Consider the following 16,378-nt stretch of genomic DNA (forward strand, 5'->3'; position numbering starts at 1 on the left):
GCCCCGGCTTGAAGTCTTTTGAGGACACATTGTGTGCATCCTGCCGCTTTAAGCAGAGTTTGTTAAATCTAGCTGCCAGCTCTTTCTTAGTGACTCAGAGCCAACCCACCATGCTTAGGAATAGTCACCAGTGTGCTGCCCAGGAATTCCGTTCTGTGTCTGCTTTTTAGGCTTTCCACTCCTGCCCTAGGCACAAGGCTGTCCCCTCCCACGATCGGTGTCTGCCAAGGTGTTTATCTATATAGTTATCATACTACACATTTATATCTAAACATCACATGTACTGATGAAAACTAAGTTAAATCTATTCAGTAGTGATCGAAGCCTCATCCAGCAGAACAATTGCTGGGTAATGCTTGTTTGAAGAGAATGAATTAATGACAAACATTCAGCAAACATACCACGGCTGATATGCAGGGTTCTCTGTTAGGCACTATGAAGGGTTAAGCTGCATTGTACAGGAACGCCACCTTCAAGGGAGAGGAAAGATCCTTCACTTCAACCCTTAGACTATCTCTGTCTTTTTTTTTTAAAGATGCCAACTCATTTAGAAATGATTCCCCATAAAATTACTAGGGCTTGAAAACTGTTCTCCAAACTCACAGTCCAAGTTTAATGTAACTGATTCACACAAATAAAATGCATAATTCTGTATAATGTATCTTCCATATAAAAGGTAGTTAATACTTTAAATCAATATAGACTTTGAAGTACAAGTTTAGGGAAAAAAATCAGACAGCCATCAATTATGTTAAGTTGCACACCTTATCAACTTTGAATTAAACCAGAAATGTACAATTGGGCAGAATGTGGCGGATAAGTACATGAAGTTAGCCATGAGAGAAAATATCCGAGGAGACTCTGAGCCTTACTTTCAGAACCCTGATGAGCACAAACCTCAGCGAACGATCACTGCAGACTAGGAGAAAAGGTCAGGTAGACTGTGGGTGCAGATGTGAAGAAGAAGGTGCCCCAAGATGGCCTGCATGAACCCCAGTTTAAAGACTAAGGGAAGGGACCATGGCATGGGTGGCAAGAGGAGGAAGTCTCAGTTCAAAGCATTCCAGAATTAAAGGTCCAGGCAAGCAACACAGTGGCACACACAGGTGGCCCTTTCCCCTCATAAATGCTGCATGGCTGAGGCCAGGCGTGGTTTATTTTTGCTTAAGCACCTCAGGAGTGTTTTCTGGCTGGAAGTTATGGGTACACACGCATACTCCTCCCAAACACACCATGAACTCGATGGAAATATCAACTTAAAGTCTTTTTTTTTTTCTTTCAGTGTCACATAATTACCAATAGAGAGGGGGAAATGGCAAGTGATTTGGCCATTAAAGATAAACATATAGACTAAAGTACTCTTAAGACTAAAGTGAGCATAGGACGGAACCATGTAACTATATTGAAGTGCTCATTAGACCATTCCTATCTTTTTTTTTTTAATATGCTAGCTCATTTGGAAATGATTCCCCATAAAATTACTTGAGCTTGAAAGTTGTTCTTCAAAGTCCTGAGGAGCTGTTGGCAGTGAATGGGGGAGGGAGAAAGGTCCTTTATTGAAGATTTGGCCGCCAATAGTGTTCCCATGCTCCGGTGGATGGCCCCACAGCCATATGCTTATGGGCAGCACTAACTAGACTTCATGGGTTATTAAAAAGAGAGAGAGAGAGAGAGGAGACATGAAGCTAGAAGAAGACATGTTCGATGAGATATGGAGAGGATGGGAATGGAGGCAGACATTATCATGGTTCATTGTATGTGTGCATAAGAATCTCTCAAAGATGAAGACAAAATTAAATCATATTTTCAAAGCCCAGATTCAGAAAGACCTTAGAATGTTTGTGCAGCATCTTCTGAGTGTTCCATGGGTGTATGCTAAAAAAATACAGATTTTGAGGCAAAAACGGAGAGGAAATTAGAGATAGCTATCAATTGCTTAAAATCTATACATTAAATAAACTTTAAATTCTATCTGTATCTTTAAGCATTAATATATATTATATATATTAATATACATATATATAAATGGATATAAGTAATTACATTTAACCATATACTCATATATTGTGTTATGGAATTTAAACTGATATATTGTTTTCTAATGTGTCTTTACTTCTTTTTTAATTTAGTTGAATTTATCTCACGTGCTGTGTGATGTGGGTAGCCATTAGCATGCTGAGAGAAAGTATAGCAAGTTTGGAAAGGTTAGTACATTTATGAAAGTACATTCAAAGACTATGGGGAAACTACGAGAAAATGAGATGTGTCCCAAAGCTGAACGGGGGTGAAGCTGATTTCAGAGGAGATGGGCTGTAATCCTATCACTGAGAAGCTAACATGCTCCTAAGACAAATCATATTTCCACTCCAGAGCCTTCTACTCCTCTTAAAGTAAAAAAAAAAAAAAAAAAAAAAAAAAAAGCTGCACTTTGGATCTGAGACACATTCCTTAAGGCTTTGTGACTCGACTTCAAGTCCAGTAAAATTGTAAAATTCAAGGGTGAACAAAGTGCCCTAGGAAACTTGCTATGGGTTTTATATATGTGTGTGTGTGTCATCGCCATCCAATCCTGACTATCACTCATCAAGAAGCAAGTTCTGTTTTCATGGTAGCCATTCCTCTCTGCATTGCATACAGAGGGGAACGGACAGCACAAACAGGTAAAAGGAACTACAATGTTATTAGATCTTCCTTTTCCAGGTTGAGGCTTCAAGTTGCAGAATTGCTTCCCAGGTGCTACAAGCTGCCATTTACCCAACTCCATCCACCCAAGGCTCCCCCTGCTCCATTCCCCTCTCCCTGGCCTCTCCTGACTTCATCTCCAGGAACTAAGTTCAAATAATACCTGAGCTCTGGCTGAAGAGGAGAGTATGCACCCCTCGTGAGGCTAATTGGTTCATACAGCTATGGATTGTGGGCTTCTCCAATCTGAGCTAAGGGTATGGCCAATCTATTTTTTTAATTTTTTATTTATTTATTATAATTTATTCACTTTGTATCCCAGATGGAGCTCCCTCCCTAGTTCCCTACCAATCCCACCCTCCCTCCCTCTTCTCCTCCTATGCCCTTCCCCCAGTCCACTGATAGGGGAGGTTCTCCTCCCCTTCTATCTGACCTTAGCTTATCAGATCTCATCAGGACTGTCTGTATTGTCTTTCTCTGTGTCCTGGTAAGGCTGCCTACCCCACTCAGGGAGAAGGTAATCAAAGAGCCAGCCACTGAGTTCATGTCAGAGACAACCCCTGTTTCCCTTACTAGGGTACCCACTTGGACAATGAGCTGCCATGAGCTACATCTGTGCAGGGGTTCTTGGTTATCTCCATGAATGGTCCTTTGTTGGAGTATCAGTCTCAGAAAAGACCCCTAGGCCCAGATTTTTTGGTTCTGTTGCTCTCCTTGTAGGGCTCCTGTTCCCACCAGGTCTTTCTATCTCCCTCTTCTTTCATAAGATTCCCTGCACTCTGCCCAAAGTTTGGCTATGAGGCTCAGCACCTGCTTCAATACCCTGCTGGGTAGAGTCTTTCATAGGCTCTCTTTGGTAGGCTCCTGTCCTGTTCCCTGTTTTCTCCCTCTTCCGATGTCTCTCCCATTTGCCTTTCTGAATGAGAATTGAGCATCTTACCCAGGGTCCTCCTTCTTGCCTAGCTTCTTTAGGTATACAAATTTTAGTATGTTTATCCTATATTACATGTCTAATATCCACTTATAAGTGAGTATATACCATGTGTGTCTTTCTGCTTCTGGGATAGTTCACTCAGGAGGATCTTTTCTTATTCTCTCTACTTGTCTGCAAATTTCATTATTTCCTTGGTTTCAATTGCTGAGTAGTATTCCATTGTGTAAATGTACCATAATTTCTGTATCCATTCCTCACTGGATGGACATCTGGGTTGTTTCCAGATTCTGGCTATTATGAATAAAGCTGCTACCAACATTGAGCAATTGTCCTTGTTGTATACTTGAGCATATTTTGGATATATGCCTAGGAGTGATATAGCTGGATCTTGAGGTAGCACTATTCCTAATTGTCTGAGAAAGTGCCAGATTGATTTCCAAAGTGGTTGTACAACGTTATATTCCCACCAGCAATGGAGGAGGGTTCCCCTTTCTCCACATCCTCTCCAGTATATGTTGTCACTTGAGTTTTTCTTCTTAGCCATTCTGATAGAGCTGTCCTACAAAATCACAAGGTATCTAATGCCAAGTGCACACTGACTAAAACCAGATGCAGAGTATGACAGAAAGTCTGTTCAAAGCCCTGAAGCATTAAAGAATGATAACTCTAAGCATTCCTGACCTAATCTGGATAATACTCTGCAAATATTTCAGGCGATTTTCTCACATCCCTCCTGGCCCCATCACTTGCACCATTGAATTTCATAACTTGGCTTCATTACCATAAAATCAAAATGTATGTCAGCCCTAACCAGTATATTTCCTGTGAGGTGATCACTAAGGACAAGGGTTCCACAGTTACAGAAGTTTGGGACATGTTGAATACTGAATCATAGGGACTTGGGGCATGGTGGGACCTCAAAAGTTATTCAAGGGTTAGTTGAATTTCCTTAACTTTACATTGACCAAAGTTAATGGGGCAAAAAAGAATTTCATTCTCTCATCTGGCATGGAGCATCTATTAATATCCCCCAAAACCAGCATTCCATGTACTATCTGGAAGATAGTGTGGCATATACTTCTTGTTTGGACCCAATACCTGAGACTGAGGAATTGAGAAAGGAAAAGTACTAACTGGAGATGTAGCAATAGGTAAAGCCAATTTTGTGACTAATTAAATTGGTTCAGTGATGTTCTAAGAATCCTTTTGCAAATGGGCTTGATGTCTGTGTACTGCCAGGTGTGGTCCAGAGGAAATAAACGGAAAGAAAGGTCCCTCCCATCCACATCTCTGTCTACTTCTGACTCTGGGGAGAACCCTCTAGAGAAAAGAAACTGGACGAGGACTGATTTTTAAAGAAAATGCAACGAAGAATCTTTATTTCCACATGGGGAAACTGAGGCCCAGTCACCAACACTGAATACATCCTTATTTTCTGAGCAATATGAATGGAGTAACTGCCCAGTCTTGATTCTTTTTGTCCACTGCTAACCCCCATACTCTACATTATTGCTTGGATGGATTCTGCCACTTCCCCTCAATCCCAATATTGCACTCAAAAAAAGAAAAAAAAAAGGCCAATTAAGTACCTTAGTATCCTCTTTGTTATTTCTGTGATTAAATAAAAGGACCACGAGAGCCTAAAATATCTACCACAGAGCCATCCAAAAATAATTGGAACTTGATTGGTTTTCCAAACCATCCTCTTCTGACTCTTCTATTCCCTCTGTCTTCTAGAACCTTGCCATGAATTGCAAGCCACAAATTTAATACTAGATTATATAAATGTTATGCAACTCTCTAATTTGTTTCATGGGAGCAAGTTGTCTTTCCAAGTAAAACAGCAGATCCCACAAAGCCTGACTTTAATTGCCCGTGGTACCTATCCCAGTGTTAGACAACCAGCGGGCAAGCCAACTACTACTCACTCTTTAGAAATTGAAGGAATCCAGAAGAGATACTGAAATGATGATGAGCTGTACAGAACAGTAGCACAAGCCCCTCCCTGCTCCACATGCCTTGTGGGTGGTAAAGCAAAAACAATCAAGCACATTTCTGGTCAAGGAAAGGAAGAAAGGAAGAAAGAAAAAAAAAGATTCACCCCACATTCACCATTAGCTCTCATCAACCCTCGGACTTTCCCCCAATCTATAGATAAAACACTACAATATTTTTTCCCTAATTAATTGGGAGTAAGGCGGGGAGAAGACCCTAAGAATATCAGTAAAATAACTGAATAAAAGGAGGGGTAGGGAAGAAACATCCAAGCAAGAAACAATTTTAAAAAGAACAAAAGGATGGAAAATGCAATCACAAGAATCCCGTGAGGGTGGGCACACACAGACGGTGGCTCCCGTGGAGTGCCACCTTTCTCTCTCCCAACCCTCAGGGGACGGCAGGGAGCTGAGCTGAACTACTCATTTGCAAAAGATGATATGGTGGAGAAGAGCACAGTTGAGGGTAAATTAAGCTGGTCCTATTTTCTCTGCCTCCTTTTTTTTTTTTTTTTTCTTAATTCTTCAGCTAAAAAAAGACTGCACATAGTTATCAGCCGCTAATCTAGACCACTATCTGCTTGTCCTGGTGCACAAGCCTTGGTGGTTTGGACTAAGGAGCAGGGGAAGTGGAGAAAAAGGACTTTTAAAAAAGAAACTCTACTTCAGATTCTATGTACCAGACCTCTTAGACATGCCGTGCCCAGCAATCATAGGGTTAGAGATAATGACATTAGATAAATAGGGACCTAACTCCAGAGAAGAAGCCCAGGCAGTTGTCTTGCTCCTTGGCTATTGCCCGTGTTACACACACACACAGACACACACACACAGACACACAGACACACACACACAAATACACACACAGATAAATTCTCCCTAGAACTTATTGACCCCAACTAGAAAATAAATAAATAAATAAAAGGATCTCTCTAGTTTCTATCTGAGACTGTGTGTGCCACTTCCACAAGACTGTGAAGGTGGCAGTACTGGTAGGGACCCCCCAAGCATGGGGCAGGGCTGGCAAGTGTTGGCATACTACCCTACTCTCAGGCGGGGACCACGATCCAGGTTAAAGCAGGATTTGTTGTGAGGCTGAGCCCCACAGGTAAGTCAGAGGGTTGTGTTCCTATCCAGCAGAGGAAGACTTAGTAGCAAACAGCTTACAGCCGTCCCCTGAGCTCCTGCTCCTGTCCCTGAAAGAGAGCAGCACTGTGTGCCGTCATCCCCAAGCTTGCATGACAGCCAGAGCGAACCCTCGGCATGCTGCCTGGCTGGAAGTAGGGGCTCCAAGAATGCCAGCTACTTAGTCACACTGCATTCTCCTAGAGCTTTTTCACAGATACCACGTGTTCAATACAATATTGAGCTCTCATCCTATCTGACCCAAGCCTTGACAAAAATGGCTTTGAACTGGATTGATCATTTATTTTGCTCAATCAGAAACAAAAGATGGTCACAGAATTTCATTTTTGTTTCATTTATCTTTTACATAAATTTTATGATTAATGGTCATCATCACTTCCACCTTTGCTATTGCTATGCTTCTCTGCTACCAAATCACTGTTTATTCTACACCTTTTCCTCCTGCATTTCCATATCCCTTTCTTACTCCCTTGCTCAGATTACATTTGTTCTTGTTAATAAGACGTCTACTTCTCAAAAATTACACTGTATGGATCAGATCAACTGTCTGGCACTATCTGGCTATGTGACCTTGTTAATTCTACAAGGATATCTGCTAAATTCTCTTAGAAATCACAATGTGAGTTTTTACCAAGACAGGACTCCTAATGTAAGACATAGCTCGCTAGGACACTCTGGAAGGTGAACAGAGCAAAGAACCAGCAAATGCCATGATGCGAACCTCCTAAAGGCGGCCTTGAACAAGCATTACAAAGTGGGGCTTTAGGTACCCACACGGCAGGGCAGCAGGGATGTGGAGGAGGAGGAAGAGTAGCTGTACAACTTCTGTGGACTCTCCTTTCTATGTGTTCTATGGAGTTCAGTATTTGAAAACACATCTTTTGAAGCAATTTGGATATTAACCTTGGTTAGCCTAAATTAGATGTTAACCTAAGACAGAGCATACTTGGGCTGTAATAGGCACAAGTTTCTTCAGAATGCCCTGGCTTAACCCTCTTTTGTCAAGTCCATGAGACTTTCTGCCCATCCTGATTCTCACCCCCCAGTCTTCATCTGATTGACATTACAGAGCAATAGACCACCTTGGGTTAATTCTTCTCCACTCCCATCTTTCCTGATAAAAGAGTTCAAAGAGTGACAGAGATGTTAAAGATGTGACTTGCAAGATCTGGAAAAGACTGTTCTCATTTAGGCCACTGTTCACATCAGACTGAAGACACCAGCTGGCAACAAACTAAGCCATGGAGATGATCCTTTCCGTGTGTTCCCTGATGCTTCCAGTGAAAAATGGAGTACAGTTGGCAGGGGAATGTTCAGTACACTTTTCTTGCCCAGAATGTTCTAGCTTAGATAACAGTTCATTGGATGGACTGAGAAGCCTGGTTCTGATTCAGCTTTATAAGAGCTTTTAATGCTCTGGCCAGAGTGTGAAACTACCAAGGCCGCACAGCATGCTGGCAAGGGCAACTGGCACATCGAGCCGGTGGCTGCTGATGCACAGAGCGCAGGGATAGCTTTAAAATGGACAAGATCCACTTTGGTTTGTTACTCGGGAAAACATGCCCTACTATTAATGCCAGCTCTCAGCTTATCCTCATGGCCACTCCAAGAGGAAAACAAATAAAGCATCTAGAAGAGCTAAATGGTGGCACCTGCTAAGACAAGTGGGATGGGAAGTCACCAAGCTTGGTTCCCAGCCCAAGGTTGATTATATAAAAGGCTGACATCTTTCGTGTGTGTGTGTGTGTGTGTGTGTGTGTGCACGTGTGTGTATGCCTGCGTGTTTACATACACACTGGTCCTCCTGAGTACTCTGGGTCACTACTCTTAACTGAATGGCTATTTATCACTAAGGTTGAAGATACTTAACAAGAAAAGCTACATCCAAGAATTTGTTGGTGGTGGTACAGAGAGAAGGGTGTGACAATCTCTCAAATGCCGAGTGCACTGCCTAGATCCCAAGACTCTGTAAAACAGAGGTGGTACTATTTGGAAAGCAAGGGGGATCGAGTGACCTCTTTGGTCTCTTGTAGTCTGAGTCTGCTTTTATTTTATACTTTGAGGTAAATGAGGACTTTAACTGTGCTGGATTAAGACACCTAGGCTCCATACTCAGAGAACAAAGATGTCTGTTGTGGACTCCTGAAATGGTGATGCTCTTGTTCTGAGATCTTAAATAAATGTTAATTATTTGCCAGACAAGTCAGCCAGGTCATATCACCGTGCTGAAAGCACTGCATACATAGCACAGTCATGGTCACATGGTGGGAGTCACACAATGAAGTCCTTGAAAACTACATGTTTCTGCTGTGGAAAAACCCTGGGTTCTTCAGGGTTCCTCAATGAATCACACTGATTGACACTGAGTAAGTCAAGAACACCCTACATTACGACCGTCATATGAATAGTAGTCTCTGAAGCTCAAATCACAGTAGATTCTGAATATGGAATATCCACAGAGCACTGACTTGATAAGGCTTGAATAGCTTACCCTGTATATTTTCTAACCTTGCATCTTCATTCCACTTTCCATTATTCAAGAGGACCTTCACCCTATGGCAAGTCCAAGAGGATAAACCACCAAACAGAAAGCTCATTTGGTACTCATGGGCTAGACAGAAGTGATTCCAACAGCAAGCCTTCACCTCCTGGGAAACTCAGTTCATCTCTCCTAGTTTCCAAAGTCCTGTAGACTGCAGGAGGGCCACCCAGGGTGGTACCACTACGTCCTACACATTCTATTATAAATTCAAGTATAGACAGTGTCTTCAACTAGACCAAGCTATTAGATATTAATGTTCAGACAACACCTACCTCACTCCAGACCAGCATGGTACCGAATATGACCTGTAACCCATCAAAGAAATTGTCCCCTATGATGATCACAGTCGCGCCTCCCGTCGTCCATCCTTCACTCGGGCTGATGGCTTTGATACAGGGAGTAGCTGCTTTTCAACACACATGAAAAAGAGAAGGAGTCTGCTGTTAGAACCAAACTTTAATGATGGGAAACTTGAGAAAAAGAAAAAAAAATCTTTTATCTTTTCACTAACAGAAAGTCCCTCCAGATCTCAGCATTTCTATATCAGGACCAGAAACCCAGGGAGCAACTTTAGTTCTTAAAGACATCCTTGTCATTGTTTCTATTGAGATGCATATATTTCATCCAAATCTTTATCACTCTTGAAAGCTTGGGAAATTTAAACACAGAAAACAAACTGAACTTAGCAAATACTAGAGATTTAGAATGCCATGGAAGTCTTATAGAATTGCTTCAAAGTTGAATATACTTCATGAAATGAAAACTGCTACATTCTTAGATGAGCATTTCCATCCAGCGGAAAGCTAACAAAGTGAGCAGGAGGCTGGAGCAGGAAGGACTCCGCATAGAGCATAGAGCTTTCCTCTCTGTAACACTAACACAACAACATTCCTCATTAAAAATCATTACAAATTTTTTTCAAAGACATGCCATGGCTCCCATTTTATAAATTCAAAGTCTCGGGTCACTTGAGGTGAATTATGTAAACAAATAGGTGTGGCCTGGCTGAACCACAGACTGTCTTCATGACCTTGGCTCTGTTGTGTTTCCTGGGCATAAAAACCTAAGGCTGACTCTTTCAAGATCTCCTATATCTTCTCTTTGTATTGCAAATGGCCTCTGGAGAAGGGAAATAATTTGCAAAATTTGTGACTGCATGCCGACTGGAGGTGGTTTTCCTAATCAGTAGACATACATGGGGTGGTAGGATTATTATTTTGAAACCTTCCTGAAGGTAGCTCAATGCCACAAAAGATCTTTTACCCGTCAGTGCCATGCTGATTGCTCTTATGATAATGATTGCTTTCACAAACAATACCACAGGCAGACTGGAAAGCAAGTGAGATATTGTGCAAGATGAGAGAGAGAAAGAGAGACTATCCTCTTTAATGGAAATCAAGTATTCAAGACTGACTTCCCAAGCACTAAGGCCAAGAGGAGCACCAGCTAACTTTAAATTTGAGTGGGAAGTGCTGGAAAAATAATAACAATTAGTATTGGACTTTGTCAAATTTGGCAAAGTCTCATGTTTTAGCTTCTGCAATAAGCAAAGAAAACATCAGTCCCAGTGGGACCAGTGTTCACGTGCCACCACACAAGCAAGAAGGATGGTGTTGGTTCTGATTCAAATTAATCCTCAAAACCGTGTACCAAGAAGTTTGAAAACATCCAAACCAAACATTTGGTGTTGGCTGAACTCACAGGAATGCATCTGCAGCTGAAACAGTGCAGCTAGGGTATTTACTTTCCTGCACTTTATCCCCAAACAAAGCAATTAATCAAGAAAATATAAAGGATCCATGACTGGACTGCATTCTTGTCCAGTTTTTTACCTACACAGGGTGTTGGGGAATCAGTGTCTCAAGGGCACAAACGCTATCTTGAAATGAAAACGTTGACACACATGGATAAGGGCTTCTGAAGCAATGATATAATACGATGTAGCATTTCAAGCTGTTTATAAAATAGATAAGATACATTTATCTCTACAACTATGAAAACTTCATAAAACATAACCATTCTGAAAACATTTTGTTAATATCCACCAGATCTTTTTTAAAAATTGATTTATAACTCGATATACTTAGGTACTAAGGTCACATACAAAAGGTGTTGCTGTCTCTTTGGATGCCTTGAAAAAATATTTAATATTGGCTTAGATGAACTGGGTACTAGAACCCCATCTGATTGCAAAGCACAGACTCCAGTGGTGTCCTTAAATGCCTAGGCTATATCTGCCTGTGCAGAATGCAAAATGGCCTTCATGCTAGCGTACAGTAGCTCTGGGTTTTCTGATTTTATTTTTTATGATACAGAAATAATTATTCAGACAAATAATGTTGCTTCCAAACTTCTTACCAATGCGTAAAACAACATGGAAGGTCCTTCATGTATGAGCAGCTATATGAGAGACTTTACAATTACATGGTCAAGACCTGCCAAGTCTATACTTAACTCCTTTCCTTTTTTTATACACTTGTTATTTATAAAGTACAAAGTGTGTGTGTGTTTAGGGTCTGGGTGTATGTGTAGGTGGGGAGGGTTGGGGTGGACGGGGATTTGGGAATAAATGGGTGTGTGTACACACACATACTTGGAAACACTTGAACTTAAGGAAAGTTCTAGGAGCAGCAGTTCATAAGTCAACTCTCCAGTGGAGTAAAGAGCCAACCTGGATAATATCTTGCTGGATTTCAGAGGGAAAAATCTTGAGAGGTAACAGCAATGCAAGCTAACAAAAAGTGTTCCAGCTAACTTGAAAAATTATATATAGTGAACCTTTATGTGCATGAATGTGGTGTGTGTGTGTGTGTGTGTGTATGTGTGTGTGTGTGTGTAATTACAGGTGACACATGGCCAGGTGCTTGAGAGAAGGGTCTCGAAGACAGGGTGAATATCAGTTATCCATAATGGATCCTTATGAAAGGGAATGTGACTGGATTTGGTTTGACAGGAAAAGGCAGTTATTAATGTTTACTCTATTAATGTTTATATGGCTTGAAGCTTTTCCACTGAGCATATAATAAGGAAATATATTAGCAAAACGCTCCGTGAGGCAGGACACATGATGACATTTGTACTTTTTAGAGTAAATCAATACCAAAAGGAATCCAGCCAAGCACCTAACATCAGCTGGGATGCTTGGAGTCCCCGGGTCTCTCCTCCCTCCCTGACATCTGTAAGTTGTCTAAGGATGCTGGCAGAGCCTTCCGGAGCAGCTAGGGCCTCGCTTGTATTGATACCATCCACTCACAAGAGCGGAGAGAGAGATCACTGTTCCAACAGTCACCCTGGCTGGATTCAGCAGAATTTGAAAGTGAGGAGATTTACTCAAGTTCAATAACAAGCTGCAATAATCAATGGCATTCTTCCTCAAAAAAATAAATAAAAGATAAAAAAATAAACACATTATGGAATGGAAGTGAAGAGGCAGATTTGAAAGCAGGACTATTTTTTTTTTTTAACGAGAAAATTCATGGTCTAATTAATGAAAGACTCCTTCCCATCAGCATATTTTCACACTCTGTCCACAAGGGCAACAGACCCATTTCTGGTTCTAAATTTCATTAAAAAATAAAAGTTTTCTCCCTTCTTTTCTTTAATGCTTCTCCCACCCCTCCCCAGCCACCAAAGTAGAGATTTTCCTTCCTTCAAACTGTGACAATAACATGATTACCCCACCAGTTTAGCATAATGGTTCTGAAATGCTCCTGGCACATTGCAGAATTAAAGTGGGAATTATTAGGTAGCGCCTCTTTGTTATAATGATCACTCCACAAATAAAAGCTCTTCTCCCAAAGGTACTGCAAGGCACAAAATGCTAATTCTGAAGATTATGTGTGCGCTTTTATTAAATATTACTATGCCCTGCCTGTTCGAGGGCTTCTCTGCTCTGATTGTTTTATGAGGACCATGTTAATGTCATTCCGTCTTGCTAGCAGCAGGCACACATTTTAGCGTTTGTATGAGAGTTGATCAAAGGCCACGTGCTGGGGGAATTGCTGAGAAAACACGGACAAGCGATAAAAATCTAACAGATTAATTGGTTTAAATTTCATTTCAGGGTGTTGAACTTTGGCTCAGGACTTTAATACTACACCGTGAGTCAGGGCCTAATTACCAGATTTCCAATTTGCTTTTGAACAATGGCTGCCCTGAGAAGAAAAAGAAAGCGAAGACTTAAAAAAAAAAAATAGGAAAGAGAAATCATTCAGCCTCCAGTACATATTTAACAACTAACGTGTGTGAAGACAATTGCACTGGGGACATTTCTGATCACCTCTTCAGCCTCCAGAACATGCATATTTTCTTGAAATTGCCTCAGAAGGCAGAAGAAACCACAGATGCCCTCGGCGGTTTAAAACTGTCTGACTTACAGAGTCAGTGCTACATGATTCTAGTGCCTGCCTGCTTGCATCAGGAGCACTGGGCTCTTGATTAGCAAGGTGAATTTACAAGCTCGGCCTCCAATAGGAATGACCTATTTCATTGATAGAAAGCCAGGGTCTGGAGAGCCATGTTTACCTCAGGGTTTATGGGTGGCCTTGGGAATAAGGGTTAATTGAGCTCAGAGGTGCCTGCCCATTGAGGTGAATTAGTGGTGTGTGTGTCGATCAGCGGGGTCCTGGGGCTGCTCTTGTTTTTGCCTCTGAGATGTCTTTGTGCTCTGATCAATGCCACACTTATTGAGGGTAGCCATAAAGATGACCCAGGTTCAAGGTTTATCAGATCTCATTTCCAAAATGAGGGTTTGGCCACCATTGTTGGCCTATGACAGAAGTCTTAGTAGGGATGTGTTGTGTGACCCTGTTCCCTCCTTTTCTGCCTTTAAATACAATGGGCAAACAATCCTCTATCAATGGGCAAAATGTACAAACATAGGAAGTTTCCAGTCTATATCTCAAGATGGAATTTGCTGTGAACTGTGAAATGGGTACAAGGTTGCTGTCTGGTTTCGCCGTGTCCATTCATGAAGTGTGTCAGATTCTTTTTTCTGACATTCCATCAACCAGCCCTCTATGAACAAGCAATTATAAAAAGCCGGTATCTGAGGCTCCCAAATGAGGTGGCAGAAATGGCACCCGCTCTTATTGGTGTCTTAGTAAACGCCGATGACCCATTTGACATCAATTCTGTCATTCCACATCTACCATTTATTACAGCCTCCAGTCACGTGCCCACAAAGACTGTAGTAGGTTCCCGTTGTTGAGACCTCATAGATTTGACACGACATGCACAGAAAATGCCAACTCGTATCAGGTCCATCGTGCACTAGTTTCTGCCACAATCAATCATTCATTATTGTTGTCATCAGCCTCCTATTAATTGAAGTTCATTTATTTAGTATGGTGCCCTATGTGCTCATCATTTAGATTTTATCATTTATTAAAAAAAACTTTCTGAGATTCTTAGTTTAGCTACTTGCTAACATGTTCAGATAAATGGACTGAATAGGTGGACATGACACCAGAACATTCCAAATTAAAGTGAGCTGTTGTTGTTTTGTTATGTTTTGTTTTGTTTTGTTTTTCATTTTTAAGACATTTGTCTGAAGTGAATGTTCACTGGAAAATACATCAGAACTCTTTCAGAGAAAATGGCTTTACTGTTAAGGCCCCAATGTCTGAAGCGTGTCAGAAAATGCAAAACCCAGGAGGTAGACTCATTTTTAATTTAATTTTTAACATTCGTTTGTTTGTTTTTTGTTTGTTTGGGGGAGGGCACACACACGAGAGGGTGTGCTTGCAAAGGTCCCAGGACAACTTGCAGAGATCTGTTCTTTCCTTCCACTGTGTGGGTTGCAGGTAATCAAACTTGGGTTTGTAAGTTTTGACAGCAAGCACCTTTACCTGATGAATCATCCTGCCAGTCTGAGCTTGAGCTCCTTCCAATGGCACCTTTGTGCACTCATGAAAACGCCCTCCTGTTTATCTGCTAGGTTTTAGTGATGCAGTGTTTGGTAGTAATCCCATTCCAGAAGCTGCTGGGCCACGGACAAGCCCCATTTCCACCCACTGCACAGTCTCAACAATTTGTCTTGTTACTTTTTTTTTTCTTTTGAGGGAAATGATTATTTTCCCCAACTCTTCCTTTGATTTGTTCCCTAACAATCAGTTAAAGACAAAAGGGGGACCAAAAAGAGGATTCAACATGAGTTAGAAGGCTAGCCCTCCCTACCTTCACCATGCACAGGGTCTGTGCTTGGGCCAACTGTCCTCCAGCAGTGTAAGAAGCTAGTAGCTGCTACAACCCTCGATCAGACATCTCCCACCCATGGGGACAAGTCCCATGTGCAGAATCCAAGTACTGCTACTAATAATCCCCAACTCATAACAAACAAACCCCATTAGGAGGAGACCAGGTGTGACAGTCCTGTCACTAAAGCTGCAGCAGTGTGTAACACATGCTACTCTCACGAGTTACCCAGGGCTGATTCTGCTTTCCTTTATGGTCCTCTGTAATCGCCTTGTGTAGTTAAATATTTTATCACTTATTAGAGTATATTTTACTTTGTTATTGATCTGCATTTATTTGCTTGGTCTAGCATAATATCTAGATGTTACTTTGCAAAGAATTAGAGAATTTTATATATGTCTCTCTCTCTCTCAGGCTTGTGTGTGTGTGTTTGTGTGTGTGTGTGTGTGTGTGTGTGTGTGTGTGTGTGTGTGGTGTTTGTCACTTTAAAGAGAAATGTAAGCCATGATATAGAGATTTCTCAATACCAGATGCAATTAAACCTATTAAATATTAGATGAGGAAATTGAGAGTTTCAAGTGCTTTGCATCCTTTATCCCAAAGTGACTTCATCTGGCAGAAAAGCCCTTTGCTCTGACAGCATTAATGGCTCTGAAAAGGAAGAAAGGAAAAACCTCCCAGTCACTAGATGGAAACATTGCTCCAAAGACTGTTCCTTTAGAGGCAGGAAGTGGTTATCCTCCACTTGTCCCAAATGATGCCACCTGCCAATTACAAGCCCAGCCCATGTGCCTAGTTCCTATTTAATTTGCTGTTTTCTCATTTCTCCTGAAGTTCCGAAGTATCTCAGCCATCAGTGCACACAAGCACCTGAGCGAGAGAAAG

The 16,378-nt window shown here is 41.5% G+C and overlaps 1 protein-coding gene across 6 annotated transcripts in view; it reads right to left on the reverse strand.

Annotated features, from left to right (window-relative positions):
• Window positions 1-16,378, reverse strand: part of Ebf1 (EBF transcription factor 1) — a 394,413-nt gene that overhangs the window by 90,695 nt on the left and 287,340 nt on the right. For 4 of the 6 annotated variants that reach the window (XM_060363815.1, XM_060363812.1, XM_021636691.2 and 1 more), the window contains exon 9: window positions 9,571-9,704. In XM_060363815.1, the coding sequence (XP_060219798.1) occupies window positions 9,571-9,704 (134 nt within the window). The remainder of the gene's footprint in view (window positions 1-9,570; window positions 9,705-16,378) is intronic. The other 2 variants (XM_060363813.1, XM_021636692.2) reach the window with 1 other exon arrangement.

The sequence above is a fragment of the Meriones unguiculatus genome, chromosome 11 (assembly GCF_030254825.1).
Source record: "Meriones unguiculatus strain TT.TT164.6M chromosome 11, Bangor_MerUng_6.1, whole genome shotgun sequence".
In the NCBI taxonomy this organism is placed as follows: Eukaryota; Metazoa; Chordata; class Mammalia; order Rodentia; family Muridae; genus Meriones; species Meriones unguiculatus.